Genomic DNA, 25,779 nt, shown 5'->3' on the forward strand with positions numbered 1-25,779 from the left:
TGCTCACCCTGGCCAAGAGCCCCTGAGGGTGCTCTACACTGAACAAAGAATATATAGATGACGGCAAACCAAGTGCCCAAGGGGCAGATCCATGAGAAAACAGTGAATTTAGGTCAGTGATGAGGGGAAAGAGAAACTTCAGTTTAAGGCTTTAGAGCAGCTGTCAGGTTTGTTTTGTTTTGAAGGAGAGATTGCCCAATGGTTTAAAAATAAGTGAAATGGGAACTCCACTTCTGCAAATGAGAACAGCACAGAAGTAAGCGTGTTGCAATGCAGGCTCGTTATGAGGAATACAAAATTATGGCTGCTGGGAGGCTTTCTGCTATAGGGTAACACTTTGGGACAGAGGGAAGAAGAGAAAGAGAAGAGCACAAGCAGAGACTTCACAAGATCTTTAGCAACAACAAAAGCCAAGCCAAGGAGGGAAGATCCTCCTTTCCCTACAATATAAGCCCTACACAGTCCAGAACAGTTCTCAAATCTGTGAATTGTCTGAACTGGCTATCTGTACTTTAAAAAGCCAAGAAATGAGGGTTCTCAGCACAAAAGTACAGATGCACAGAAACACAGTACTGAAAGAGGGGAGACTGAGATGAGCTCTTAGGCAGAAGCTCTTCCCTGTGAGGGTGCTGAGGCGCTGGCACAGGGTGCCCAGAGAAGCTGTGGCTGCCCCATCCCTGGCAGTGTTCAAGGCCAGGCTGGACACAGGGGCTTGGAGCAAGCTGCTCTACTGGAAGGTGTCCCTGCCCGTGGCAGGGGTTGGAACTGGATGAGCTTTAAGGTCTCTTCCAACACCAACAAGTCTGTGACTCTAAGATTCTATATCTTAATGATGTGCTCAAGGGCTCAAAGGGAAGATCCTGCTTATTATACCAGATAAAGGCAGTAAAGATTTCAATCAGTTCCTTATTACCTAGAGAAAGAGGGAGCTCAGGAAGCATAAACGCAGACTTATGCCATGCTCTAAAAATACACAAAGCTGTCCTGGAGAAAAGGTGAAAGAAAACAAAGAATGGGATGCTATGAATGATGGAGCAGAGATTCCCAGCAGGTCAGCCCACACAGCCCATTGCCATCCAGACACCCAAGATGCAGAAGCAGCACACACAAGTGATGGAGGATGTCAGCTCTGCTCAGGCCATACTGACTCAGCAGCCTGTATGTGATCCAGGCTGAAGAAACCAACACATGGATGTTACTTTTTACAGTGCCTCAGGTCTTTCTCTTTTTAAGGCTGTTTCTCCAGTAGCTTCCCATAGAGCTTATCTGATATATGAGAGCATGTGGACGTTTACTTACAAGTCCTACTGGGAACAAGCTGGCTTGTGCCGAGACTAGTACAATGCTTTAGCATCCATCGTGAGGTTAAACTGCAACCAAGAGGTCAATCCTGAAAAACCAAAAGCTGGCTGACTAAGGATTTCTTTCAGTCCTCTGCTAAAGCCACAGTGAAGAGTGTATGCCAGGAACTGCTGTTTCTGCTTCAGATTTCAATGCAGGTTTCAAGGAGCTCCTTCCAAGCACACCCAGGGACACACTGCATAGATACTGCTCACTCACTGGAGAGATGCTGCAGAGTTGGAAGGGGAGAGTGCCACTTTCCTTAGCACATTTACACATTTCCTGGCAACACAGCAACCATGCAGCCTCCCATTCAGATGAGGTCTGTGTCTGCACATATCCCCTTCCAAATTCCCTCTGTGGCTTCACTTCTGCTGAGCAAACCCTGATCCCCTGGGAAGTCTCTTTGCAACCTCTACATAAGGCGAAAGGAGCTACGACCTCAACTGAGGGCAGGAAACACAGCTCAGGGAGGAAGAAGCAGCTCTGGCACTGGTCCTGCACAGACACTTGGAGTGCTCACCTGCATGATGTCTTGAAGGCTCTCAGTGAAGGACAGCTCAGCTTCCACCATATAGAACTCTGCCAGATGCCGGCGACTCTGTGAGTTCTCCGCTCGGAACGTCGGGCCAAAGGTGAAGACACGGGTAAAAGCCCTGCAAGCAACAAGAAACAGGCAGGTCGGGCCCAGCACACAGGTGAGTCTGTTTATAAAGCCCTCAGGTTTCTCCCAGGAGACAGGAGCACTCATGTTTCTGTTTCATCTTTGACCAGTTTAATGGCACTGCTGGGTATGCTGCTGTTACGCTCCTTCATGCAGGGATGGAGAGGGGTTATTCACATGTCTCCACGACTCAGGGAGGTTGCACAAACCCTATTCAGCTTTCACTTAACACCATTCATGCTCAAAGAGCTTTTTGTAGCTGTGCAGGAATAAAAACTGCTGTTCTGCAGAACTACACCACTGGAGAAGCACCCAGACATCGCACCAACCGGGCTCCCCTTGCCCAGGTCTGGTTTTGGCTGCAAGGTCTGACCTTTATGGGTGCTGTGACATCCCAAAGCTCAGCAAACCAGAGAGGGTCCTGCTACTGGTGTTAGCACTGAGATGTGGCTGGGGAAGGCCCAAGGATGCATGCACGGTGTGTGGCCTGCAGTCCCCCTCTAGTGGCAAGCCCAAAGCTTATTGCTGATAGAGCCTTCCAGCCTGGACTCCTTCCACACAACTCAAAATGCTTCAGCTAAAAGAGGCCCCTGCTGCAGAGATCACATCTGGGATATTATGTTATGCAGAAGCAACCAATGCATTTCCTATTATGAAGCTATTTCTCCAAGCAGCCTTCTGGGGACTCTATTTAAACACATTCTCTCTTGTTCTGCAGCCACATCATGCTGTATTACACAGGATACAAAAAGCTTTCTTGACTCTCCACTTCCTCAGTAAGAAACCTTCCTATCAACAGCAACATGCCTTTCAAAGGTTTATTTTTGCTGTGGGGAAGCCACACGCCAAGCAATACCTTTTACACTGTGGGCTCTGAGCACTTGGGCTCCTGGACATCCTCAAGCCAGTGAGAGCTTCCCAAAGACAGTCAGCTGTGTTTCCTCTCATGCTGCATGGGAAGCAAACCAAGACAAGGGAGTGAGCTGCTTCACAAACCCCATGGACTGGGCAGCTGCTGCCTCTGGGTACATCTTTAACTTGACATTATTATAGCTGTAGAGAGCATGTAGGAGCCAAAGAACCTGATCAGTAGAGATTGAGCCTGCTCATGAAAAGCTGCGTGCTAATTGCTGGGGTTGGCATTTGACTTGCATCTTGCTCTGCAAGCTTTCAACTGAAAGAGGATGTTCACTGGAGTTTCTGCACAGGCTGATTTTGTACAACTGAAGTTTAAATAAACACCACTACAGAAAGCAGCGTTTTCCCTTCACCCCTGATGGAGGCATCTACACCACAAATAAAGGAACACACACATTCAGCTTCTCTCATCTGTTCCCTCTTGTCACATGATGGTTAAAGGTTATGATCCAGAGACACAGAACTTTCTTTTTCCTTGAGTTTCTAGTAGTAAACACACCAGAGGAAAGTTCCAGGTCAAGCCTGAATACGTAGCGTGCCTCTTCCCCATGGGCTCTGCTTTCCCTGCTCCAAACACATGTTCTGTCTCTGCTTTGTTCCAACACCTGCACTCATACATGACCACAGCACCTACGATGCTAACCACATTTAAGGCAAGTATCTTTCCTCGAGCATCATTTTCAGTTGCCTCTTTCCCCTCTGCTGCCCTTCTCTCTTGCTGGGATGTTGCTATAAACTTCTGCTGTCACTTGATCATCCTCCTTCAAGCTGCCCTTTGTAGTGTCTACAAAACCTCAGCAGTGTTTAGATAAGTGACGTACCAAGACTATTACTCACTGCACAGGTCAGTATTATCTCATCAGTTCCTTGCGCTCCCCCATCTGGAGCCATCTGTTGCCTTGGGTCACACAGAAGTGCATGTCCTTCCTCACAGGGTCTTTCTGGTTTGTTTTTCAGTTTTCCATGTTCCTACAGCACCTGGCACAACAAGGTCTTGGATGCAAAGCTTAAGAGCCTCAACTGCTATGGCAATACAAACAACAAACATGAACCAATGAGTCACTGGCCAAAATTGTTCAATATCACTTTTGCTTGCCAGGCCAGAGAGGTCAGCCTGCAGTGGGAAACAGGAGATGCAGGTTCTCCTGCTACCTGTGCCCAGGTTTTAGGCTTTGCTGAAACATTTCAGTTTAGGGCTCTTCAGTTAAAGAATTTCCCCTAAATACATAACTAACAGTTGTGACTGAGCCAGGACTGGGCACAAGACAAGAGCATGTTGTACAGCTTGCAATTGCTGAAGTACCCACTTGGGTCTGCTCGGTTTGATGTGCAGGGCTCTAAGGTCTCGCTGATAGGAAGTCCTTAAAGCAACACTTGAAAGCGTGCTACCAGCTGCCTTGCAGGAGATCCTGTCCCACAGAGCAACAGGATTCAGTGAGACACACGTTTCTCACAGTTCTTAGGAAAACTGGGGCTGCTCAGCCTGGAGAAGAGAAGCTACGTGGAGACCTCAGAGCAGCTACCAGTGTCTGAAGGGGGCTACAGGGATGCTGGGGAGGGACTCTTCATCAGGCATTGCAGTGATAGGACAAGGAGTAACGGGTTAAAACCAAAACTGGGGAAGTTCAGGTTAGATGTAAGGCAGAAGTTCTTCCCTGTGAGGGTGCTGAGGCGCTGACACAGGGTGCCCAGAGAAGCTGCGGCTGCCCCATCCCTGGCAGTGCTCAAGACCAGGTTGGACACAGGGGCTTGGAGCAAGCTGCTCTAGTGGAAGGGGTCCCTGCCTGTGGCAGGGGGTTGGAACGGGCTGAGCTTTAAGGTCCCTTCCAACCCAAACCAGTCTGGGATTCTGGGATTCTATGATTCTCAGTGGCTGTCCAGGCATGGAATTGACATTTCAGTGATGATAGGTTACTATGGCAGATGAGAGAGTCTCCAGCAATGCTACTGTGCACACTTTGACCTGGTTCTTCTTTCCTACTGACTAACAGCCCAAGCACGATGACTAGTTATCTTCCAAGGGGCTTGATGACTGCAAGATATCCAAAAGTAATGAAAAATAAAGCCCTTATTGCTCCCAAGATGTCAACCATGGTCGAACGCTTCACAGTCACAGATTGATTTTGTGCTGCAAGAATAAAGCCTCTCTGTGCCCGAGATGGAGCTTTTGGGGAGGACAATTGCAGAACAACTCTCATAGGAACTGATTTCAGTCTTTTCTCAGCAACAGGCATCCTGTGAGGACCAACCTTCTCTAACTTGTACATGGAGTACTACCTACGTGGACAAAACTGAACCATTAGCATCACAACTTCATGGACTATCCCAAGGCGCTCAACAAAAGCAAGGTAAGGGCCCTGGGATAGCCTGTAGAGAACCTCGCATCATTAGTGTAGGGCTGGATTTGGCTGGAAAGAAGGAAACAAACCCCAAACAAATAAAGCCCAAACCCACATCTACAGGGAGAGGAAGAACCATTCATTGCTCAGGGAAATCGTAAAGGGAAAAAGATAGATACAAATAACTGTGAGAACCTCACCATGATCCTGGGACCCTGGCAAAGAGAAACTAGCCAGATGTCATGCTGGCAAAGTGATCAAAGGAGGGCTGTAAATGCAAGTCATGTGGTCATGGCAGTGTAGCACTGATCAGAGGCCTGCACTTAAGAGAAAGAGCTAAAAATACACACAGGCCCTGTTATCAACTCTAAGCATGAACAGTTAGGTTTCATCCAGGCATCACACACTGTTTACTGTCCTCTGCCATTCCAGACATCAAGCAAATGCATGCTACACAAATCCCACCCTTATTTGTAATTCATCTGCTATTAAAAAAACATATCAGTGATTTGATATGCTTCTGTATCACACTGAGCATGTATAAACACATCAGAGAAGAGGGATGGGAGCTGACTCTGGCTCCGATTTCAACGTACTGAGGGCAAAAGCAGTGACTCTGTTCTGTGTGCATTCAGCACCTAGCACAATGGAGTCTCAGTTCAGGGCTGTGACTCTGATGCTCTCCGATGCAAATAATCAATCATTTTACATTCCCAGACCTCAGCAAGACTTCCAGCATTCACAAATGACTTGAGAACTCTGCCTTAAGGATCCCAAAGTGCCTAGGTCAGATGGGGCTGTGTGCACTCAAGAGTCTTTGAAATACATCTCCAACAAAAGCACATACACACAAGCAGGAGAAAAGCAAGCCCAATAATCTGTTGAGCTTCCTTAGCCATTCCAAGCAGAGCAGTAATGTCTGTAACACTGTCCTTGTACATGCTAGCAAAGAAGACAAGAGAGGCTTTGAAAGGAGACCCTTTGCAGCTCAGCTTCCCCCAGATCAGAGCTCTGGACAGCAAGGCCAAGTGCATTTATGCTGCTCACAGGCACTGCCAGGGTCAACACCAGGAGAAGGCACAGAGCTCCTTAATTAATCGCTCCTTTTCTGGGGCTCTGTTTTGCTCTGCCCAGTTCCCAGGGAAAATTTGAGATCTTAATAGGGAGGCCAAGAGAATACCCACAGCGCTCCTTCTGATAGGCTGAAATGCTGCGCAAGGCAGGGCTCCTTCCTGCAAAATGGGTTTAAACTTACACAGGGGAAGTTCAGGTTGGATGTAAAGAAGAAGTTCTTCCCTGTGAGGGTGGTGAGGCACTGGAATGGGGTGCCCAGGGAGGTTGTGAATGCTCCATCCCTGGCAATATTCAAGGCCAGGCTGGACAGAGCCTTGGGTGAGATGGTTTAGTGTGAGGTGTCCCTGCCCATGGCAGGGGGTTGGAACTGGATGATCTTAAGGTCCTTTCCAATCCAAACCATCCTATGATGCTGTGAAAATGCTGAGCTTGCCTGCTCCAGCCCAGTGAAGGGATTAGCCACCTTCCAGGTACAGGCTCACAGGAGTCCCTCTGGAAGCAGACAGCAGTGCTTGGATGCATTGCTGGAGCACAGCATCCTCCACATGGATGATCGCTTGATGGAGGCTCACTCTTGCACTGGCTGAGTTTGTGATCCCCACCCTGTGAACACTCAGGAAGGGAGAAACCTCCCTCCTTCTCACCCTTATTTCACACACTACTAAACCCCTTTTCAGAAGCAGCTCCTCTCCCCCTTTGAGAGCTTTACACCACGCAGAACGGAAGCTCATTTCATTTGAACTCGTTGACAATTCATTACTGAGGCAGTGATAGAAACCAATGGAGAAGTATAAAGGAGCTGTGCCCAAAGCTGCTCAAAATCACTCTGTTAATTAAACTCACACAATGGTTGTAGGCTCGAGCATCTCTGCCTTTTTACACTGCAATCCCAATATAATTAATTGTACTGAAAGTTCCCAAGCCAGGAATGGATTTGTGCTCCTTTTCCGAGCCAGGACTCCATGCTGCTACCGCAGTAATAAAGACTTATTTGTGCTGTCGAACCAAGGGGACAGAATTCAGAGCAAAGCTATTAATCAAGAAGATGCAATCCCTGCACAGTCAGCTCACAGCCTATGCCAAGGTCACACCACATTGTAGTGACACAGCTGGAGGCAGAAGCTGCTTGCTCTGACTCAGGGTTAAGAACTAAACCACACCAGCACATGCTATCCATTTGTACGGTGCCCTCCTGCTCACCCCAAAATACAGGTGTCTACATAAACACAAGCGCAGTGATTACTCTGACAAGGTCTGCAGTGAAGATCAGCTGAAAGTGGTGCCAAATCTTGCATAGTGTGCTCCCCCCACATCACCCTTCACCAGCCTCCCAATCATGCACACAAATGTAGAGGAAGAAGAGACAGCTCCTTAAGGGGGGACTTTAGAGCAGCTCCAGTGCCTAAAGGGGTTCCAGGAAAGCTGGAGAGGGGCTTTGGACAAGGGCCTGTACGGACAGGCCAAGGGGAATGGCTTTAACCTGCCAGAGGGGAGACTGAGATGAGCTCTTAGGCAGGAGCTCTTCCCTGTGAGGGTGCTGTGGTGCTGGCACAGGGTGCCCAGAGAAGCTGTGGCTGCCCCATCCCTGGCAGTGTTCAAGGCCAGGTTGGACACAGGGGCATAGGGCAAGCTGCTCTAGTGGAAGGGGTCCCTGCCTGTGGCAGGGGGCTGGAACTGGATGAGCTTTGAGGTCCCTTCAAACCCAAACCAGTCTGGGATTCTATGAAACAGTAGTTTCTAATGCAAGGACAAAATGACATATGATGTCAGCAGAGGAGGAAAGGAGAGCAAGGTGACCCTAAAGCCCAGGAGCTCAGCTTTGTCAGCCACATTTTCCTTTCCCTCAGGAAGGGAAGAAATTAATAAAGTGAGCCACCTGATTTAATTCTGCTCTGTTCTAGCATGACCATATTCATTTGGAGCATGGAGGACCTACCTGCTCCATCGACATAAGTAAATGACTTTGCTGTGCTGCCAAGAGACACCAGCTGGCAGCAGTGCTTGAGCCCAGTACGACTGGGATTGCTGAGGGATGCTGAAATTTGCATGTTGAAAGATGTTCTGGCCCCATTCACAAAACCACAAGCATACAGACAACAATTCAAACATACTGATTCGATACCTCCAGGGTCTAGTTTTTGGAAGAGCTGGAAACCCAGAGCTCCTAATGCTGCCAGTGAGGTACAGGTACCCAGCAGTTTGGAGAAGAGAAAGAGAATTTCATATCATTGAGTTGGATAGATTGTGCTAAAACAGAACTTCAGAGTTGGACACAGATACCTGCTTTTTAACCTCAGTGTAAAAATAATACTCCCATTACTATTGTTAGGTGGCTTGGATTTTGAACAATAAAAACCCCAGACTGATTTGGGTTGGAAGGGACCTTAAAGCTCATCCAGTTCCAAACCCTGCCACAGGCAGGGACACCTTCCACTAGAGCAGCTTGCTCCAAGCCCCTGTGTCCAACCCAGCCTTGAACACTGCAAGGGATGGGGCAGCCACAGCTTCTCTGGGCACCCTGTGCCAGCACCTCAGCACCCTCACAGGGAAGAGCTTCTGCCTTATATCTAACCTGAACTTCCCCTGTTTAAGTTTGAACCCATCACCCCTTGTCCTATCACTACAGTCCCTAATGAAGAGTCCCTCCCCTCCCCAGCATCCTTGTAGCCCCTTCACATACTGGAAGCTGCTCTGAGGTCTCCACGAAGCTTCTCTTCTCCAAGCTGAACAGCCCCAACTTTCTCAGCCTGTCTCCATACGGGAGGTGCTCCAGCCCCTGAGCATCCTCCTCTGGACTTGCTCCAACAGCTCCATGTCCTTATGTTGAGGACACCAGAACTGCACACAGTGCTGCAAGTGAGGCTGAAAAGGCAGTTGGGGGATTCAATTTCATACAGCAAAAAGGGGTTTAAAAGACTCCTCACTGAACAGGCCACCTCTCTCTGCCCTCTGAAGATGTGAGATGAGAAAGGCTGCATCTTGACATGGACTGTTGTAGTAGGGAGTGAGGCTCAGGCCTGGGCAGCAGAGCTGGTGTGCTGTGTGCTAAGGTTTCAACTCGCGCTGCAATGAGATGGGACTGTGCTTCCTTTTGTAAGCAGCCAAAAATAAATACATAAATTAAAGAAAAAAAGATGCTGTCTAAGTTCCCAGACAGGGATTGGGAAGCGCCAACTTCCTCTCCAGCCAGTCAGGCTGAAGCAATGCAGCAGTTTGCCTTACTGCAACCTCCACTAAGTCTTACCATGCCTGCAAGGTCTTGTGCAAAGCATCACCCTCCTGCCAGGCTCCAGGAGCAGCTCTCACCCTGCCACATCCTCTGCTCCAGGTTCAGCAGCAAGAAAAGGAGAAGATGGGACAAGGATCCTGCCCAGGTCATCCACCTCTGCCTGAATATAATCCAGGAACATCTGAGTTATTAACAATGTGACCCATCTACCATAATTATCTGGCAAAGCACCTGCATTTTCTTTATTAAACCTCACAGCACACCTAGACACTGAGGTGCTGGTTTAGGTGATGGTAGGAGAAGAGGTGAAAATGGAGACAAAGGAAATAGTTACTCAGAGCCATACAGGGTCTTCTGTCCCAGGCTCAAAGATCTCATCAACCTGCATCCTCTGCCCCTTTATGTGACACTGCTGTATTTTATTCTCAGTGGAGTCTTCTTTTGTCCTAGTTTTGGTATTGTTATTTCTAATTAAAGTGAATAAAACAACCAAATTTTGATGTTTTATATAATAAACATATTATTATATAATAAGCACTAACAAACCTCAAGTTGGGCTGATGAAAGCCATCAGAAGTACTTAAGCATGTTTTCAGATAACCATTCCCCACAGCCCGATTAGTAGAGAACTTCTACAAAGGAGTAATACAAAATGCTTCAAAGCTTTAAATAAAACAGGGAGCAAAGATGGTTTTGAAATCTCAGTCATCCCAGGGACTTCTATTTTAAGGCATAAAAATACATTACCAACATGGGATGGGGGGGGGGGGAAATTGGCTTAAACCTTTGTCCTCTCAGAGCAGAAAAAACATTTCCTCCAGAAATTGCATTATAATACCTACAAATAGGATTTTTTAAAGTGAATTTATTTTTCAGATGGGCACTGCATCTACGAGCTCTATAAATATGAATCACAGCAAGAAACTTCACCAGAGCGTGCAGTGTGGCACAAAAAGAGTCACAGTTCAGGCAACTTAGAAAGTTTGGGTGTCGTTACTTAACCTCTCCAAGGCCTCAAATTAGAATCCCAGACTGGTTTGGGTTTGAAGGAACCTCAAAGCTCCTCCAGCTCCAACAGGCAGGGACCCCTTCCACTAGAGCAGCTTGCTCCAAGCCCCTGTGTCCAACCTGGCCTTGAACACTGCCAGGGATGGGGCAGCCACAGCTTCTCTGGGCACCCTGTGTCACTGCCTCAGCACCCTCACAGGGAAGAGCTTCTGCTTAAGAGCTCATCTCAGTCTCCCCTCCGGCAGGTTAAAGCCCTTCCCCTTGGCCTGCCCCTACATCCCTTGTCCAAAGCCCCTCTCCAGGTTTCCTGGAGCCCCTTTAGGCACTGGAGCTGCTCTCAGGTCTCCCCTTCAGGAGCCTTCTCTTCGCCAGGCTGCCCCAGCCCAGCTCTCTCAGCCTGGCTCCAGAGCAGAGCTGCTCCAGCCCTCGCACCGTCTCCATGGCCTCCTCCAGACTTGCTCCAACAGCTCCACGTCCCTCTTGTGTTTAGGGCTCCAGAGCTGAGACTATAAAAATCCTGACTGTAAAAATGAAACGCAGGTAGCAACAGCAGGAGAGGTTTTACATTCATCTGGTGAAAGGTGGCATCAGCTGCAATTATTGGTCCTCTTTCCACATTTCTATGAAAATACAGGGCATACAGCCCAAGACACTGCTAGGATTGCATTTCAGCCCTTCAGTATCCAGCCCATTCAGGGACACCTCACACTAAACCATGTCACTCAAGGCTCTGTCCACCCTGGCCTTGAACACTGCCAGGGATGCAGCATTCACCACTTCTCTGGGTAAAGGAATTTCCTGTTTCCCCTCCCAAAAAAAGCAGAGGTGAAAGGACCAACAGAATATCTCTGAGAACTGCAATCTCCACCCAGCCTAAGTGACCCTAAGCTGAGGGTTGCACCTACCAAGTTCACGTATTCGGCCCCTTAGTAACACAGAATCATTATCAATCCCTGCAGCAGTCATGAACCAGACTGAAGCCTGTGGTAATTGATTAAAACAAGACATGTCCTAGTTGCTTTTTATAGCTCCCATTAAGTGTCAGCCTAATTAATGGAAGTTAGTGCTAATTATAAGAGTCTGCCTCATGAGTCAGCCTCAACCAAACGTTGTGCAAGAAATGTCAGAGAGGGGCTTGTTTTCTTTCCCAGGCATCCAAGATAAATAATTACACTTATTTTGTCTACTTCTTAGCAACAGGAAAGTTACACAACTGGACACCATTCCTGCAGCTGCATTCAGAAGGATTTCAAATGGTACAATGGAGAGCAAATATTTGCTTAAAGACAATGCAATCTGTTCCATCATTAGCAAGTCATTCTGGAGTCAGATTTTAAGGCTGTGTTTGCCAGGCTGCTGAAATTGAAGCTTCAAACACACCTCTCTTCAGCTCTGCAGGGTTTTCTTGAACACCAACAACGACAGCTCTCTCCATCTCTTCCATTTAAAAAGTGGAATCAGCATGATCTCAGTATATTCTTTAACCAACAGGAAATTCACTGCATTCAGCTCTCAACAAGCTCAGGTAGACACAGCCAAAATGGTATAGATGTGTAAGATTGTTTTAATGCCTCTCTGCAACCAGAAAACTCAGCTGAAGGACTGCACAGAGTATCTGGAATAGGCAGAAAATCCATGCTGGTTTGGAAATCAAGGGCATGTGCTTGTGAGGGAGGAATGGGATTAATTCTATTTCAATTAAGCCATGTTTAATAGCTAGACGTGAACAGGCAGATGTGAGTATGAAAGGCTGAGATTTTAAGTTAGGCAGAAAAATACAGGTCCTGGGGAGAGATGCTGAAATGAAAGTGAACTAGAGAGAAAATTCACCACAATGGTCTTGTGGGTGAGACTGGTGGAGAGGAAAATGAGCATTAAGCCAAGAAAAAACTTGTGAGGACAGAATGATTCAGGCTGGAAGGGAGCTCAGGAGATCACTGGTCCAGTCTTCAAAGCAGGGTCAGCAAGAAGGCCAGACCAGGCTACTCAAGGCTTTATCTAGCTGGGTCTTGAAAACCTCTAAGGATGAAGAGTGCACAGCCATGCTCAGCAATCTTTTCCAGTGCTTGACTGATCTCTTGGTGATTTTCCCCACACTACATCCACTCAGAATTTCTCTTGTTTCAACTCTGGAGCAAGCTGCTCTAGTGGAAGGGGTCCCCGCCCATGGCAGGGGGCTGGAACTGGATGAGCATTAAGGTCCCTTCCAACCCAAACCATTCTGTGATTCTATGAGAAACCCCCTGAAGGTCTGATAAAAGAAACAGAGCTAGGATAGAAGGCAGGGAATGAAGAGATGACTCATTCTGTGACTTAGGGAGGGGATAGCCCCCAGAGGTTTTAGGAAGAGCAGTTTTAGTTAAACCTGTGATGCAAAAGGCAGAACAGACTGTGCATGGGATGAAACGTGGCACAAGGAAAAGCAATGCAAAACAATGATGTAAGCTATGAGCAAGAGGGGTTGAAGGGAGAGGAGCAGGTTGAGCTTGTGGGAGGTGCAGATGGGTGAAAGGAGCAAGAAACAAACACTAAAACCAGAGTAAATACAGCCAGTGAGCTGCACTTCTTGGCAACACTTGGTTTTGGCTGTCTCCAATAGGCCTCTGAATCATCTTCAGCTGTCACAAGCCCTCCAGCCTAGGTCAGGTCCCCAAAGGGGCCTTTATCCTCACCAAAGGATCACTGGGCAAGGAAATACCACAAGGACTTCACAGTAAACCAATGACATTTAAATGCAGTTATCAGGACACACACAGTCCTACAAGCTGCTACCACATACACTGGTTATTGACTCAGCTGAGACTAAAACCGAAGGGGAGAGTTGTATGAGTGAATAAAGACATTTTGGAGACCTTAAAGAGCCTATAGATTTACAGCTGACAATGACTCAGACACCCTGAGCAGCCAACCAAGATGCTGTCGCTGCAACAATGATGTACAATGAAACAACAAGTTGTGCCAACTAGGCCATTCGTGTCATGCTGAGAGATAGAAAGAACTTCTCTGACCTTGCCTTCAATAGGAAGCATACACAGCACAGCAGACAGACAGTAAGTGCAGGAACACTGCTCTCCACACGCTTCCTCATGGAAAAAGGATGATGAGGGGACTGGAGCACCTCCCATATGGAGACAGGCTGGAAAAGTTGGGACTGTTCAGCCTGGAGAAGAGAAGCTGCGTGGAGACCTCAGAGCAGCTTCCAGTGTCTGAAGGGGGCTACAAGGATGCTGCAGAGGGACTCTTCATTAGGGACTGCAGTGACAGGACAAGGAGTAACGGGTTAAAACTTAAACAGGGGAAGTTTAGACTGGATATAAGGAAGAAGTTCTTTACTGTAAGGGTGGTGAGGCACTGGAATGGGTTGCCAAGGGAAGTTGTGAATGCTCCATCCCTGGCAGTGTTCAAGGCCAGGCTGGACAGAGCCTTGGGCAACATGGTCTAGTGTGAGGTGTCCCTGTCCATGGCATGGCAGGGGGTTTGGAACTGGATGACCTTAAGGTCCTTTCCAACCCTAACTATTCTAGGATTTTATGATTATAAATGGCTCAATGAATGACATATCAGGAATGACACCAAGCAGCCCTGCCATAAAACAGAGCTCTGAGCCCTGGACACCACACTGGCATGTGTACTCAGGTGACAGCCTGTGCGCTGCAGATGAACCCTCAGCGAGGACAGCAGAAGACCTGGTTCCAGATACATCTGCTAAGTCTTCCCCTTGCCCAGCCTTTTCCAACCACAGCTTCAGCTCTACAAAGCTCATGAGCAGTCTCCAACCTCACTCCAGAGATGACTGCCAAGCTGACTTTCTGTTTCCTACCACATAAACACCATGGACAAATGCCTCCCTGCCTGTCATACCTCTCCTGCTTCACCCCTGCAGGATCTGTCTCTATGCTCCCATGCCCCACAGCAACTCACAACAAGATTACAGGCCAAGACTGGATGGGGAAAGGGCTCCCAAGCATTCCTACCTTGCTCTCCTCCCACAGATTCTCAGGGAACAGCTGCTCCTGAAAGCCTGCAGCAACGTAACCTTTTATTTAAGCTATAGTTCCTTTTCTAGGCAGGAAAATCTCCATCTGGCTAAAACAAAGGGTAGATTGCACAGGACCAAATCCAAACCACATAAATCTTCACTGTTTTGGCTGCTTTGTTCATTGGGAAGACCAGAATATTTCCTTTTGGGGGCAGAAAGACTCCCACATCCATCACAACACATTTCATTTGCCAAGTGGCTCTGGTTGCTATTAAGCACTTACGTTCTTTGATCACGTAGGAGTGCCATTCACAGAGTATGACCCAACTTGATAACCTTCACAGATCTAAAGCGTTTCACAGCATCTAGAGGGTTAATACTGCGATGCATCACTATGGTGCTTCTGCATCTAGAAGAGCTTGATCTATTTTTGCAGACTGAAAGCATTCAATACCACTTGAGCTACAGGGTCAACAACTCAGTGTGCTTAAATAAAGGAGCAGGTTCACAGAGTTATACCCCAGTATGAATAAACAATCTATATTTAGATGGCACTGGATCCATTTAAAATGCCTGTAAGAACAACACGCTACTGTAAAGTAGGAACACGAAGCTTAATGTCATGTACTGCACACTGAAGAGCATTGATTTATTTTTACCTATCCTTAGAGGCCAAGGTGCACCTGAGTGATATCAATGGAAAATACATTTACCAGGCAGGTCTTGCATCTGCCCAGTTCAGCCTTCACTCCATCCCAGAGCAGGCTGTGTGCTATTTAAAGGGAACAGACTGATGTAAGAGAGAGAGATTGTATTTCAAGTTAATCATTACAATCCCTAGTTTTGCTTTGGACCTACTTGATTTGCGGAATTACATCTTTCAATAGAGGTCACAACATCTGACAGTCAATTCAATCCTACAGGTACAAACCCATGTCATCCCATCTTCTTTCAGGGACACACAAACTCCACCACCTTCCAGTTAAACAAACCTCCTCCTCATTAGCTTTCCCCAGCTAATGGCTGAGATGATGCATCAGCCCGTCGCTGCCAAGTGACCTGTGCTTCGGTCGCAGCAGCCAGGGCACCACATATTAAACATCCTGTCCAGTGAGAACCTTTAGCTGGAGCATGGCAGCAGATGATAACCATCTAGGTGGTCTTAGTGTCTCGGAGAGAACAAGCCAGGCAGAAAAAAGCTTTCTGAAGACATTTGTACCTTTTGATTTCTACACAAAACTCACACTTTGAACCGCAGCTATTTACCAGCGGCCAACTGAACGGTGCAACAGTGATTAAATAGAACCCATTAGTCTCAACTGTGGATATGACACTAAGGCTATTAGAAACATTCATCAGAACCTCTTCATCAGGGGCCGTAGCCACAGGACGAGGGGTGATGGGTTTAAACTGAAACAGGGAAAGTTCAGGCTGGATATAAGGAAGAAGTTCTTCCCTGTGAGGGTGCTGAGAAGCTGTGGCTGCCCCATCCCTGGCAGTGTTCAAGGCCAGGTTGGACACAGGGGCTTGGAGCAAGCTGCTCTAGTGGAAGGTGTCCCTGCCCGTGGCAGGGGGTTGGAACTGAACGAGCTTTAAGGTCCCTTCCAGCCCAAACTATCCTATGATTCTATTCTATGATAAAGCATCAAGTGTAAATGCCATGAAATAGGAGAAATGAGAACTGCCAGAAGGAAGAAACACAGCAGGAAGATGAAAAAGGAAGCTTTGGAGAAAAAGAGTAAAGAGGAAAGGAACATGATAACTAAAATGAAAGAGCTTTTCTTGCTGAGACATGCCAGATATGAACAATAGCAAAAAGACATTTAAGGTATTACAGTGATTAGCAACAATCCTACAATCATTCCCATAAAGATTAAATTTCCATCCAATATTCCCAATTCATGGCAAGCAGCAGATTCCTAGTATTTAAAACTAGTTCATAAACCAGAATTAAAAAGCAGTCTGATTTTGCCCTGCCTCTCACACCATCATCCAGCCACTGCTGCTCTATTGGTTTCTGGCACACATGGGGCAGTTATCTAACTGATACCAATGGGGCAAAATCAAGAAGATCTCTCAGATCAAGCTAAAACCTTCTCATTTTACTCACCCTGCCATCACTTCCAAATGGAGCTGTCCAGAAACAGTCAGAAAAGCAGGCACATTGAAGAAATGGGTCTTTTCTGCAGATTCCTTTGCCTCATTTGCCACCTGTAAGTCAAACCAATGAACAAGAAGTCATCCTATCAGTGTTTCATTAAAAATCACAGCTCCTGGCTTATTTCTCTTATTTTATCTCCGGAAATTCCATGGGATTCAACCCAAACACTGCTGAGATGGAATCCAACAGTGTGGGAGGTCACAACACAACACACCCCCTCTCTGCTCAGACTGGCTCTAAAACCTTCTCAAGCAAAACACATCAAGGTAAGGCATTCCTCAGGACTTCTCTTTCTAGGGGTCCCACACAATGATGTGTCTATGTAATGAAAAGCCTATTTTAAGTGGGAAACACCACAGCTCCCAGTTCCACTTTAAATGACTCATGAGGACATGGGTTGTGGGCATCACAACAACTAGCAGAACAGGTTTGTGAACTGCAGCACATACCCCCAGTGTCACCAGCAAAGCTTGGACACATAAGCACAGAGGAAGGATACACAGTTCTTCCATGTTTCTCAAACTAACAGGGATTGTAAACTGGATCCCCAGTTACATCAGTTCAGGTAAGTGGGAAGTGACCTAATACAACACAGCTTCATGGAGTTTACTGTTTCCCCATAACTTTGTGGGCAGCACAAAGTTCATACAAAGCTAAGAAAATCTGCTGCTCTTCACCCCTCACCTTCACATGTGGTTATGTCAGGAGCTCTTGATTCTTACTCAAGGAATTGTGTAACTTCTGTGTTTGACCATGGATGAGCTGAATTAGAAAAGCCATTGTAGAAAAGTAGGAGATAAAAAAAAATGTAAAATAAAATGTCAGGAAGGACAGGGTGCCCAGAGAAGCTGTGGCTGCCCCATCCCTGGCAGTGTTCAAGGCCAGGTTGGACACAGAGGCTTGGAGCAAGCTGCTCTAGCGGAAGGGGTCCCTGCCCATGGCAGGGGTTGGAGATGGATAAGCTTTAAGATCCCTTCCAACCCAAGCCACTTTGTGATTCTATATTCACCATTTTACAAACAGGGATGAGAACAGAAGTGATAGAAATTAAGATTTTCTAGAGTAGCCTCTGATTTTTGGCTCCCTTGTAAAGTAACACACATAGAATCATAGAATAGTTAGGGTTGGAAAGGACCTTAAAATCATCAAGTTCCAATCCCCCTGCCACGGGCAGGGACACCTCACACTAAACCATCTCACCCAAGGCTCTGTCCAAGCTGGCCTTGAACACTGCCAGGGATGGAGCATTCACAGCTTCCCTGGGCAACCCATTCCAGTGCCTCACTACTCTCACAGTAAAGAACTTCTTCCTTATCTCCAACCTGAACTTCCCCTCTTTCAGTTTGAACCCATTACCTCTTGTCCTATCACTACAGTCCCTAATGAAGAGTCCCTTCCCAGCATCCTTATAGGCCCTCTTCAGATACTGGAAGGCTGCTATGAGGTCTCCACACAGCTTCTCTTCTCCAGGCTGAACAGCAACTACGTAGCTAAGGGCTCCACCTCTACCTAGGGGTTTGGGAGTGGGTGAAGAAACCACATCCCATGTTTTTGGGAAATGCAGATAATACAAAATGAAAATCCCTATGAAACATATGATGAAGAACATTTTGCCCAGCAACGAAAGAAAGATGCCATCCTATCAACCTGGTCTCCAAATATAAGCAGTGATTTTCACTCATTCCTACCAAGATGGGCAATCTGATCTAAGTTGCTCTAGTTGAAGATCTCCTTGCCCACTGCAGCAGGGTTGGACTAGATGAACTTTGAAGATCCCTTCCAACCCAAACTGTTCTATGATAAGATGAACAGTGAGGGGGAAGGGAGAAATATCTATCATGTTGAATTTTGAAGCTTCACACAGCATTGCCTTCAAAATCCAGTTTCAAGTCTGATGATAAAATGGAGGAGCAGGTGCCTCGACTTTTAGCAAAGACTTCTCAAACCACTGTTATTTCCTTTTCATGGGCAAATGAATTTGTTTCCATTGCAAAAAGACAAGGAGTAATCAGAACAAAGAAAAAGGAATGCAATATCCTCTTTAGACTTGTTATTCAGGCTTCAAGAAAAGCAGAACTGAGACAATACAGAGTTGGAACCATCACAGCTTACACACCATACAGGCACTGAAGAACAAACTACGTTTCATGTTGGCTTTTGCATGTTTTTTCAGATCACCAGATATTTTCAGCATAAAAATCAGGGAGTAATGGAAAATGTAACAAGTTGAGTGTTTCATGGTGAAAAAAACCTCTACAAACCAAAGTGCCTTTAAAGGAATGGTATATTTTGGGGTTTTAATTTACAGGCACAAAAGCAAAAATAGAAGACCTCTGTGTCAAGCACTTTGAAAGTAATTTGAGCATAAGGACTGAACTTCACCACCTCCCTGCCAGAACCAAGCTGACCACAAGACAGTGAGGAGCACACATGGCAAATGGAATCATAGAATCAACCAGGTTGGAAAAGATCTTTTAAGATCATCCAGTCCAACCGTTCCCCAGCACTGCCAAGGCCACCACTAACCCATGGCACTGAGGACCTTGTCTACATGGCAGTACAAGGCAGGGGATCCCTCCCCTCTGCACAGCACTGATGGCTCATGAAGATCACTGGATGAAAATGCTCACTGCCCCAGTACAAAACGGACATGGACATACTGGAGTGAGTCCAGCAAAGGACCAAAAGAAGATGCTTAATGGATGGGAGCATTTTCCATATGAGAAGAGGCTGAGAAAGCTCTGGTACTATTCAGCCTGAAGAATAGGAGGCTCTGCGGGGACCGTACCCTTGTGCATAAATACCTGATGGAAGGGAATGAAGACAGAACCAGACTCATCTCAGCTGTGCTCACTGGTAGGACAAGAGGCAGTGATTTTATAAAGATATGTGTGACATTTCATCTGAAAACAAGAATAACACTTTTTCATTTGCTGTAAGGGTGGTCAGACACTAGAACAGGCTGTCCAGAGAGGCTGTGAAGTCTCCAACTGGGGAGATATTCAAAACTTAACAGCACAGAGTCCTGGGCAACTTGCTCTAGCTGCCTGTCTGAGCACAATGAGATGGATGAGATGCTCTCTGGAGGTCACAATTCTGTGACTTTTAAAAACCCATGAAGATAAATGAGATTTTTGCTTCATTTTTTTCTATATTTCAATGTCATCCCTAAGCTTTGGAGGAGTCAAAGGTTCAGGAGCAAGACAGAAAGAAATTTTGAAGCTAATTTGATGAATCCTTTCTTCTGAGATAAGTCTGAAATAGAATCATAGAATGGTTTGGGTTGGAAAGGACCTCAAGATTATCCAGTTCCAACCCCCCTGCCATGGGCAGGGACGCCTCACACTAAATCATGTCACCCAAGGCTCTGTCCAACCTGGCCTCAAACACTGCCAGGGATGGAGCAGTCACAACTTCCCTTGGCAACCCATTCCAGTGCCCCACCACCCTAACAGTAAAGAACATCTTCCTTATATCCAATCTAAACTTCCCCTGCTAAAGTTTTAACCCGTTACCCCTTGTCCTATCACTACAGTTCCTGGTGAAGAGTCCCCAGCATCCTTGTAGCCCCCTTCAGACACTGGAAGCTGCTTTGAGGTCTCCACTCAGCTTCTCTTCTCCAGGCTGAACAGCCCCAACTTTCTCAGCCTGTCTTCACACGGGAGGTGCTCCAGCCCCAGTCATCCACGCGGGCTCCTCTGGACTTGCTCCAACAGTTCCATGTCTTTTTTATGCTGAGGACACCAAAACTGCACACAATGCTCCAACTGAGGTCTCAAACACCCACTTTTCAATGTGTACTTCCTAGGAGTTATGCTGAGTGTTACCAGCTCAGATCAGCATTGCACCACCTCCAGCCACTTGACTCCCCAACTTAGTTACAGGGATGTTGCTAAGCTCAGGCTTGTTTCATAGAATCACAGAATGGTTTGGGTTGGAAAAGACCTTAAGATCATCCAGTTCCAAGTCCCCACCACGGGCAAGGACACGTCACACTAGACCATGTCGCCCAAAGATCTGTCTAACCTGGCCTTGAGCACCGCGAGGGATGAAGCATTCACCACTTCTTTGGACAACCTGTGCCAGTGCCTCAGCACCCTCACAGCTTGTTTGCTAGCCTTTGATATTGTACAACCTGCCATTTTCCCCAAAGAGTTTGAAGGTGTTGCTTTTGTTCTCAAAGAGCTCTGCTGCTCCTCTCAAAGGTAAAACGGAGGCTGCCAAAGCCTTCAGATCACAAGGCATCATAGCATCACACTAGAGGGAAGAGCAAGCTTGCCTTGTTCCACAGAGATCAATGAAAATATGACAATTTGTGGCTTGCTTCCTTTGTTTCATACGTTTTGCAGCTCTAAAAATCCCCAAAGAACAAATCCCAAGGATGCAGAAACAGGCCCCTATTGTTTTCTTCAAATAAACCCAGAGTATTTGCTCAAAACCAATAAGGATATTAATAAAGCATACAAATATCCACATGCCACAGCCCCAGAGCCATGGCCAGAGCACTAGAGAGAAGAGCCATGTATCATTCCAGCTCCTACTGACAATTTAGCTTTGCTACATTCCTCATTCCACCAGTGAAAAACCCCTCCTAATCCTGTAGGATGCAACTTCTAAACAAGGAGAAAGAGGCAGACTGGGAGCAGGAAAAGAACAGAAGGGATCAGCCATGAAATCTCCACACTTCCCCGCAAATCCACAAACAGGATACAGCTGTCTGCAGGAGCTGGGGCTTGGTTTATTTATAATGACTTCGTGTCATTTTTCATTCTCCAAATCAGATGGAATCTCAGGGAGGGAGAAGGAAAACAGACACAACAGTGAGGGACTGAAGGAAGAGTGTGAGAAAGTCTAAAGCTCAACTGGGCTTAGAAACTGCAGTCAGTTTGAGAGGCCACTCAGAGATCCCAGACACTCATCTGCTTTGGGAGCAGCTCCTGGATGGCTTCCAACAGAAGATGAAGAGTGAAGAGAAGGTGAATGTTATTTCCCCGTCACAATCCAATCATCTCTCCACAGCTGCCCACTTTCTCTCCCTCATTTTGAGACAGAAAGCTTAATGAACAGGGGTTGTGAGCTGCAAAAGACAACCCATTTGCTATGCAGGAAGAATGAAGTTATCTCCCTTTTCCTTCAGAAGGGACCCCTTCAGCAAGGGGGTATCCTGTAATCAACTTCACACATTCAAGCACAGGATCAGGCCACAGTTTTCAAGTGCCTGTGCCCCAGATTTATGCTCAACCTTCTAGATCAAACGTGTTTCTTCATTATACACAACCATAACCACTGGTAGAAGATAAATAGTAAGTGATGCTATCCCTTCACTGCTGACTCTGAGATTGTTTTTCATGTCCATGATAAGCAAAACAAAGTGACAACATTGTGATGCTTTTATTTCAATTTGATGCACTTTCCAACCCCCAAATACCTATCTGGTAAATGATTAGAGGGGAATAATGTGTTTGCTGCCAAGTTCTCTCCATTCCCTAGTCAAAAACGACCCAAAACACAATGGGAAAGGAGGGGAAATCTGTATGAAACATTTTGGTGTTTTAGAATAAACATGTTACAAACACACTAGGATTCAACATCAACATCAAAAGCTTGTCATTCTCATTCTAAATACAAGAACAACTGGATTTAGTACCTGGTTTGCTCTCCATCTCCTCAAATGGCTAATGATTTCATTTAAGATGATTCCCTTTGATGTCAGTCTTGTATTACCATTTGTTAGAGGCAATTAGCTTCAGGAAGGTATAAACCATTTGATTCTGTCTTTCACTTGATGCAAGCTAAATGCATGAAGGGATCAGAGAAGATCTGAAAAGCCCATAGAAATCACTGCTGTAGCTCTAACCCAAGCCCATGCCACCATCCTGCTGAAGCTTTACAGCACCACATCTTTAATCCAGACCTGCCCTCTGTGATGTCCCATTGTAAACATGTTTGGGTTTTCCTTTTCAGATAACCACTGCAAAACTCATGACTTCCAAGAAGTCCTCCTTGCAACTCAGTCCTAATCCCAATCAGATGGGCTTGCACTGGGCAACAGCAGCTGCTGAGACAAACACCTCAAATATGGACTGTAATTACAGATAGAGATGAACAAGGTAGAAGGAGCAGAAAGTGAGAGGGCCAGAAAATACAAGAGCACTGTCCTCAGCTCAGCTCCAGCTTACCCTGCTCCCTGCTGAGCACCTCTCTGAAGTCCCTGTCTCTCAGGGCCTGGCTGCCTCCCAGGCTGTGACACATCTCTAAAGGGGAAAACACCTGACAGACACTAATACTGCTGCCTTTAACTGCGATTCTCCCCTTGGTGAGAAGGGGAGATCCTTCCTTGGTGCTGACAAGGCTGTTTCAGCAGTACCAAAGGAACAGTGGATGATGCCTGCATCTTTTGCAGCAGACACGTATCTCTGGTGCCACAGGAGGCACAACCATGAACCTGAACTCTTCAGGTATCAAGAAACATTTACATTCTCTCCAGTGAGAGGGTATTAAAAACAATCCCAAAAGCCAGACTGCCTGGATTTTGGAGAAGAATAATGCCTGGATGTTTTTTTCAGGTTTACACTTAAGTATCCTAAACTGTATGGGCTGCATCCTCAGAGCATGAACAGCAGACTGAGGGAGGGGATTCTACCCCTCTGCTGCACTCTCAGAAGACCCTGCAGTCCTGATCCAGCTCTGGGGCAGCAGCACAAGAGGGATGTGGAGCTGTTGGAGCAAGTCCAGAGGAGGCCACGGAGCTGCTGCGAGGGCTGGAGCAGCTCTGCTCTGGAGCCAGGCTGAGAGAGCTGGGCTGGGTCGGCCTGGAGAAGAGAAGGCTCCTGAAGGGGAGACCTGAGAGCAGCTCCAGTGCCTAAAGGGGCTGCAGGAAAGCTGGAGAGGGGCTTGGGACAAGGGCCTGTAGGGACAGGACAAGGGGAATGGCTTTAACCTGCCAGAACAGGGGAGACTGAGCTGAGCTCTTAGGCAGAAGCTCTTCCCTGTGAGGGTGCTGAGGCGCTGGCACAGAGTACCCAGAGAAGCTGTGGCTGCCCCATCCCTGGCAGTGTTCAAGGCCAGGTTGGACACAGGGGCTTGGAGCAAGCTGCTCTTGTGGAAGGTGTCCCTGCCCGTGGCAGGGGTTGGAACTGGATGAGCTTTAAAGTCCCTTCCAGGACCAACCATTCTATGATTCTATGATGATGATCCTTTCACAGAATGAAATCGTCTGATCCAGACCCTGGATTTAGTTAAACACCACCGAGATAATGAGGTATGTGTGAGGCAAGAGACAAGCCTGATAAAGAGCACATACCCTCTACTGGAGCCAACAGGTAGAGTGTAGCAGCTCTTAGGCACAGCACAATGTCCCAAGGAAGGAATATGGCCACAGGCAATACAAAACACATGTGAGACCTACTTTAAAGAGCTGTCAATGCCAAGAGAGCTGCTGTGCTTGGTAACTCACTGCATGCCGAGTTCTTCTAAAAGGCTGCATTGAAGCAGCATGGAAAGTGGCTGTCCAGGGCCTCTTCACACGAGCTGGAGTGTCCTGGGCCAGAAAGACTGCTCCTTAGAGGAGCCTCCACTTCTCCGCAGCAGCTGAGGACAGTCAAACAAGGAAACTTTCCAGGGAGCAAAGTGAAAAAGACAAAGCAAAAAACCCAGAAAACAGGGAGCCTTCAACACTGCAGACAGAGTGGGAGGCTACTGAAAATAGCCGGGCACAGACATGCAGCTGGGTCACAAAGGAATGGCACATTTCCTAGGAAGCAGCCCCAGAAGGGGTCTGGGTAGTTTCTTGCACCATAAAAAGCTGCAAAGAATTTCAGACTTCAGAAGGAGAAAAAAGAAGAAAGGAAAGAATCTGCCCTGAAGTGCTGAGACTGCTGGTACAGAGGAACTAACTCAGATTAAATTCAAAGGGCTGTCTCACCCTGCTGATCTACTCTCCCCTTCATTCTGCTACAACCCAGCTTTCAATATTCAAAGCTATTCTGGTGTTTTCAGTCCATTTACTTTAAGGAGGGCAGCACAAGCAAGATGCTATCCCACCTCCAAGGTTCCACCAAAGGCAGGGACCGTCCAAGGTGCAGAAATCCACAAGCTGGTGCTGCTGGTGTTCTCCATGGGGGATAGGGGCTGCCTGGCTGATCACTTGTGGTGGTTTCTCCTCAAACCTACGCTTTGCAGGTGTAGAAAGCCTCAACTGCAAAAGATGTCTTTGGAGTTCTTACGATTGATTTCTCTTTTCATATCTCCTCTGCTTACCACCCTCTTTCCACTTCTGCATGATAGAAGTGTTTAGCTGAGTTGATTTGCCCAGCAGACAGGGAAGGGATTCTCCCCCAGCCCAAGCCCTAGTATGGGAACATCCCAGCCAAAGCTATGCACAGACTAATCAGTACACCCCAAACCAAACAAAGATAATAAGGAAGCTGAACATATAAACAAACACAAATCCTACAGGATTAAGAGGGCTAGAAATCAAAGATCACAGGCCTTCAGAAAGCCTTTTCCTTCTAACTTAAGATAGTTTTCCACCCCATCTCTTCAAGTCTCATGTAAAAACAGATTCCTCCTCACTTTCCACCATTTCCAAGGAATGCAGGGGCCTTAGCAGCCCTCAGACATTAGTCAGAGGATTACAATTGTGCCACTCAAGAGAAAACAGCTATTAAAAGGCAGTGGTTCACACCGAGTGCAAAAGCAGCCTCTGCTTGGGTCCTAAAGGCTTCTCAACCAAGTTTTCACCTTATTCCACCTGCAGCAGGGCAGGAAAACTGGGGAGATTATCACTTTTATACACATAAATCAAAGCAGAAGAACCAACCTGTAAGTAGCAGGTGTATTAGAACTACTGTAAGTGCAGGAGCAATAGAATACCAATTTATATTCTAGTTGCAACTGGAGAATAGGTCTTAAAACTTGAAGTAGAGGATTTAAACATTTGTTAAGCTGAAGAATGTAACATGCAGGTGGCTTTCACCATAATTCTTGGCTACTGCTCAAATATAAGAGGAACAGGAACTTACTTTGTTCTGTGGTCTCTTCAAGCACAGAACTAAGTGCTAGTTT

At 46.7% G+C, this 25,779-nt stretch overlaps 1 protein-coding gene across 3 annotated transcripts in view; it reads right to left on the reverse strand.

Moving 5' to 3' along the window:
* The window catches only part of NARS2 (asparaginyl-tRNA synthetase 2, mitochondrial), a 62,371-nt gene that overhangs the window by 24,330 nt on the left and 12,262 nt on the right, over nucleotides 1–25,779 (reverse strand). For all 3 annotated transcript variants that reach the window (XM_057408563.1, XM_057408562.1, XM_057408561.1), the window contains 2 exons: nucleotides 16,663–16,763; nucleotides 1,865–1,997 (listed from right to left, as the gene is read on the reverse strand). In XM_057408563.1, the coding sequence (XP_057264546.1) occupies nucleotides 1,865–1,997; nucleotides 16,663–16,763 (234 nt within the window). The remainder of the gene's footprint in view (nucleotides 1–1,864; nucleotides 1,998–16,662; nucleotides 16,764–25,779) is intronic.

This window comes from Pezoporus wallicus, unplaced genomic scaffold, assembly GCF_028554395.1.
Source record: "Pezoporus wallicus isolate ANWC-B61680 ecotype Strahan unplaced genomic scaffold, APGP_CSIRO_Pwel_v1 contig_7461, whole genome shotgun sequence".
In the NCBI taxonomy this organism is placed as follows: domain Eukaryota; kingdom Metazoa; phylum Chordata; class Aves; order Psittaciformes; family Psittacidae; genus Pezoporus; species Pezoporus wallicus.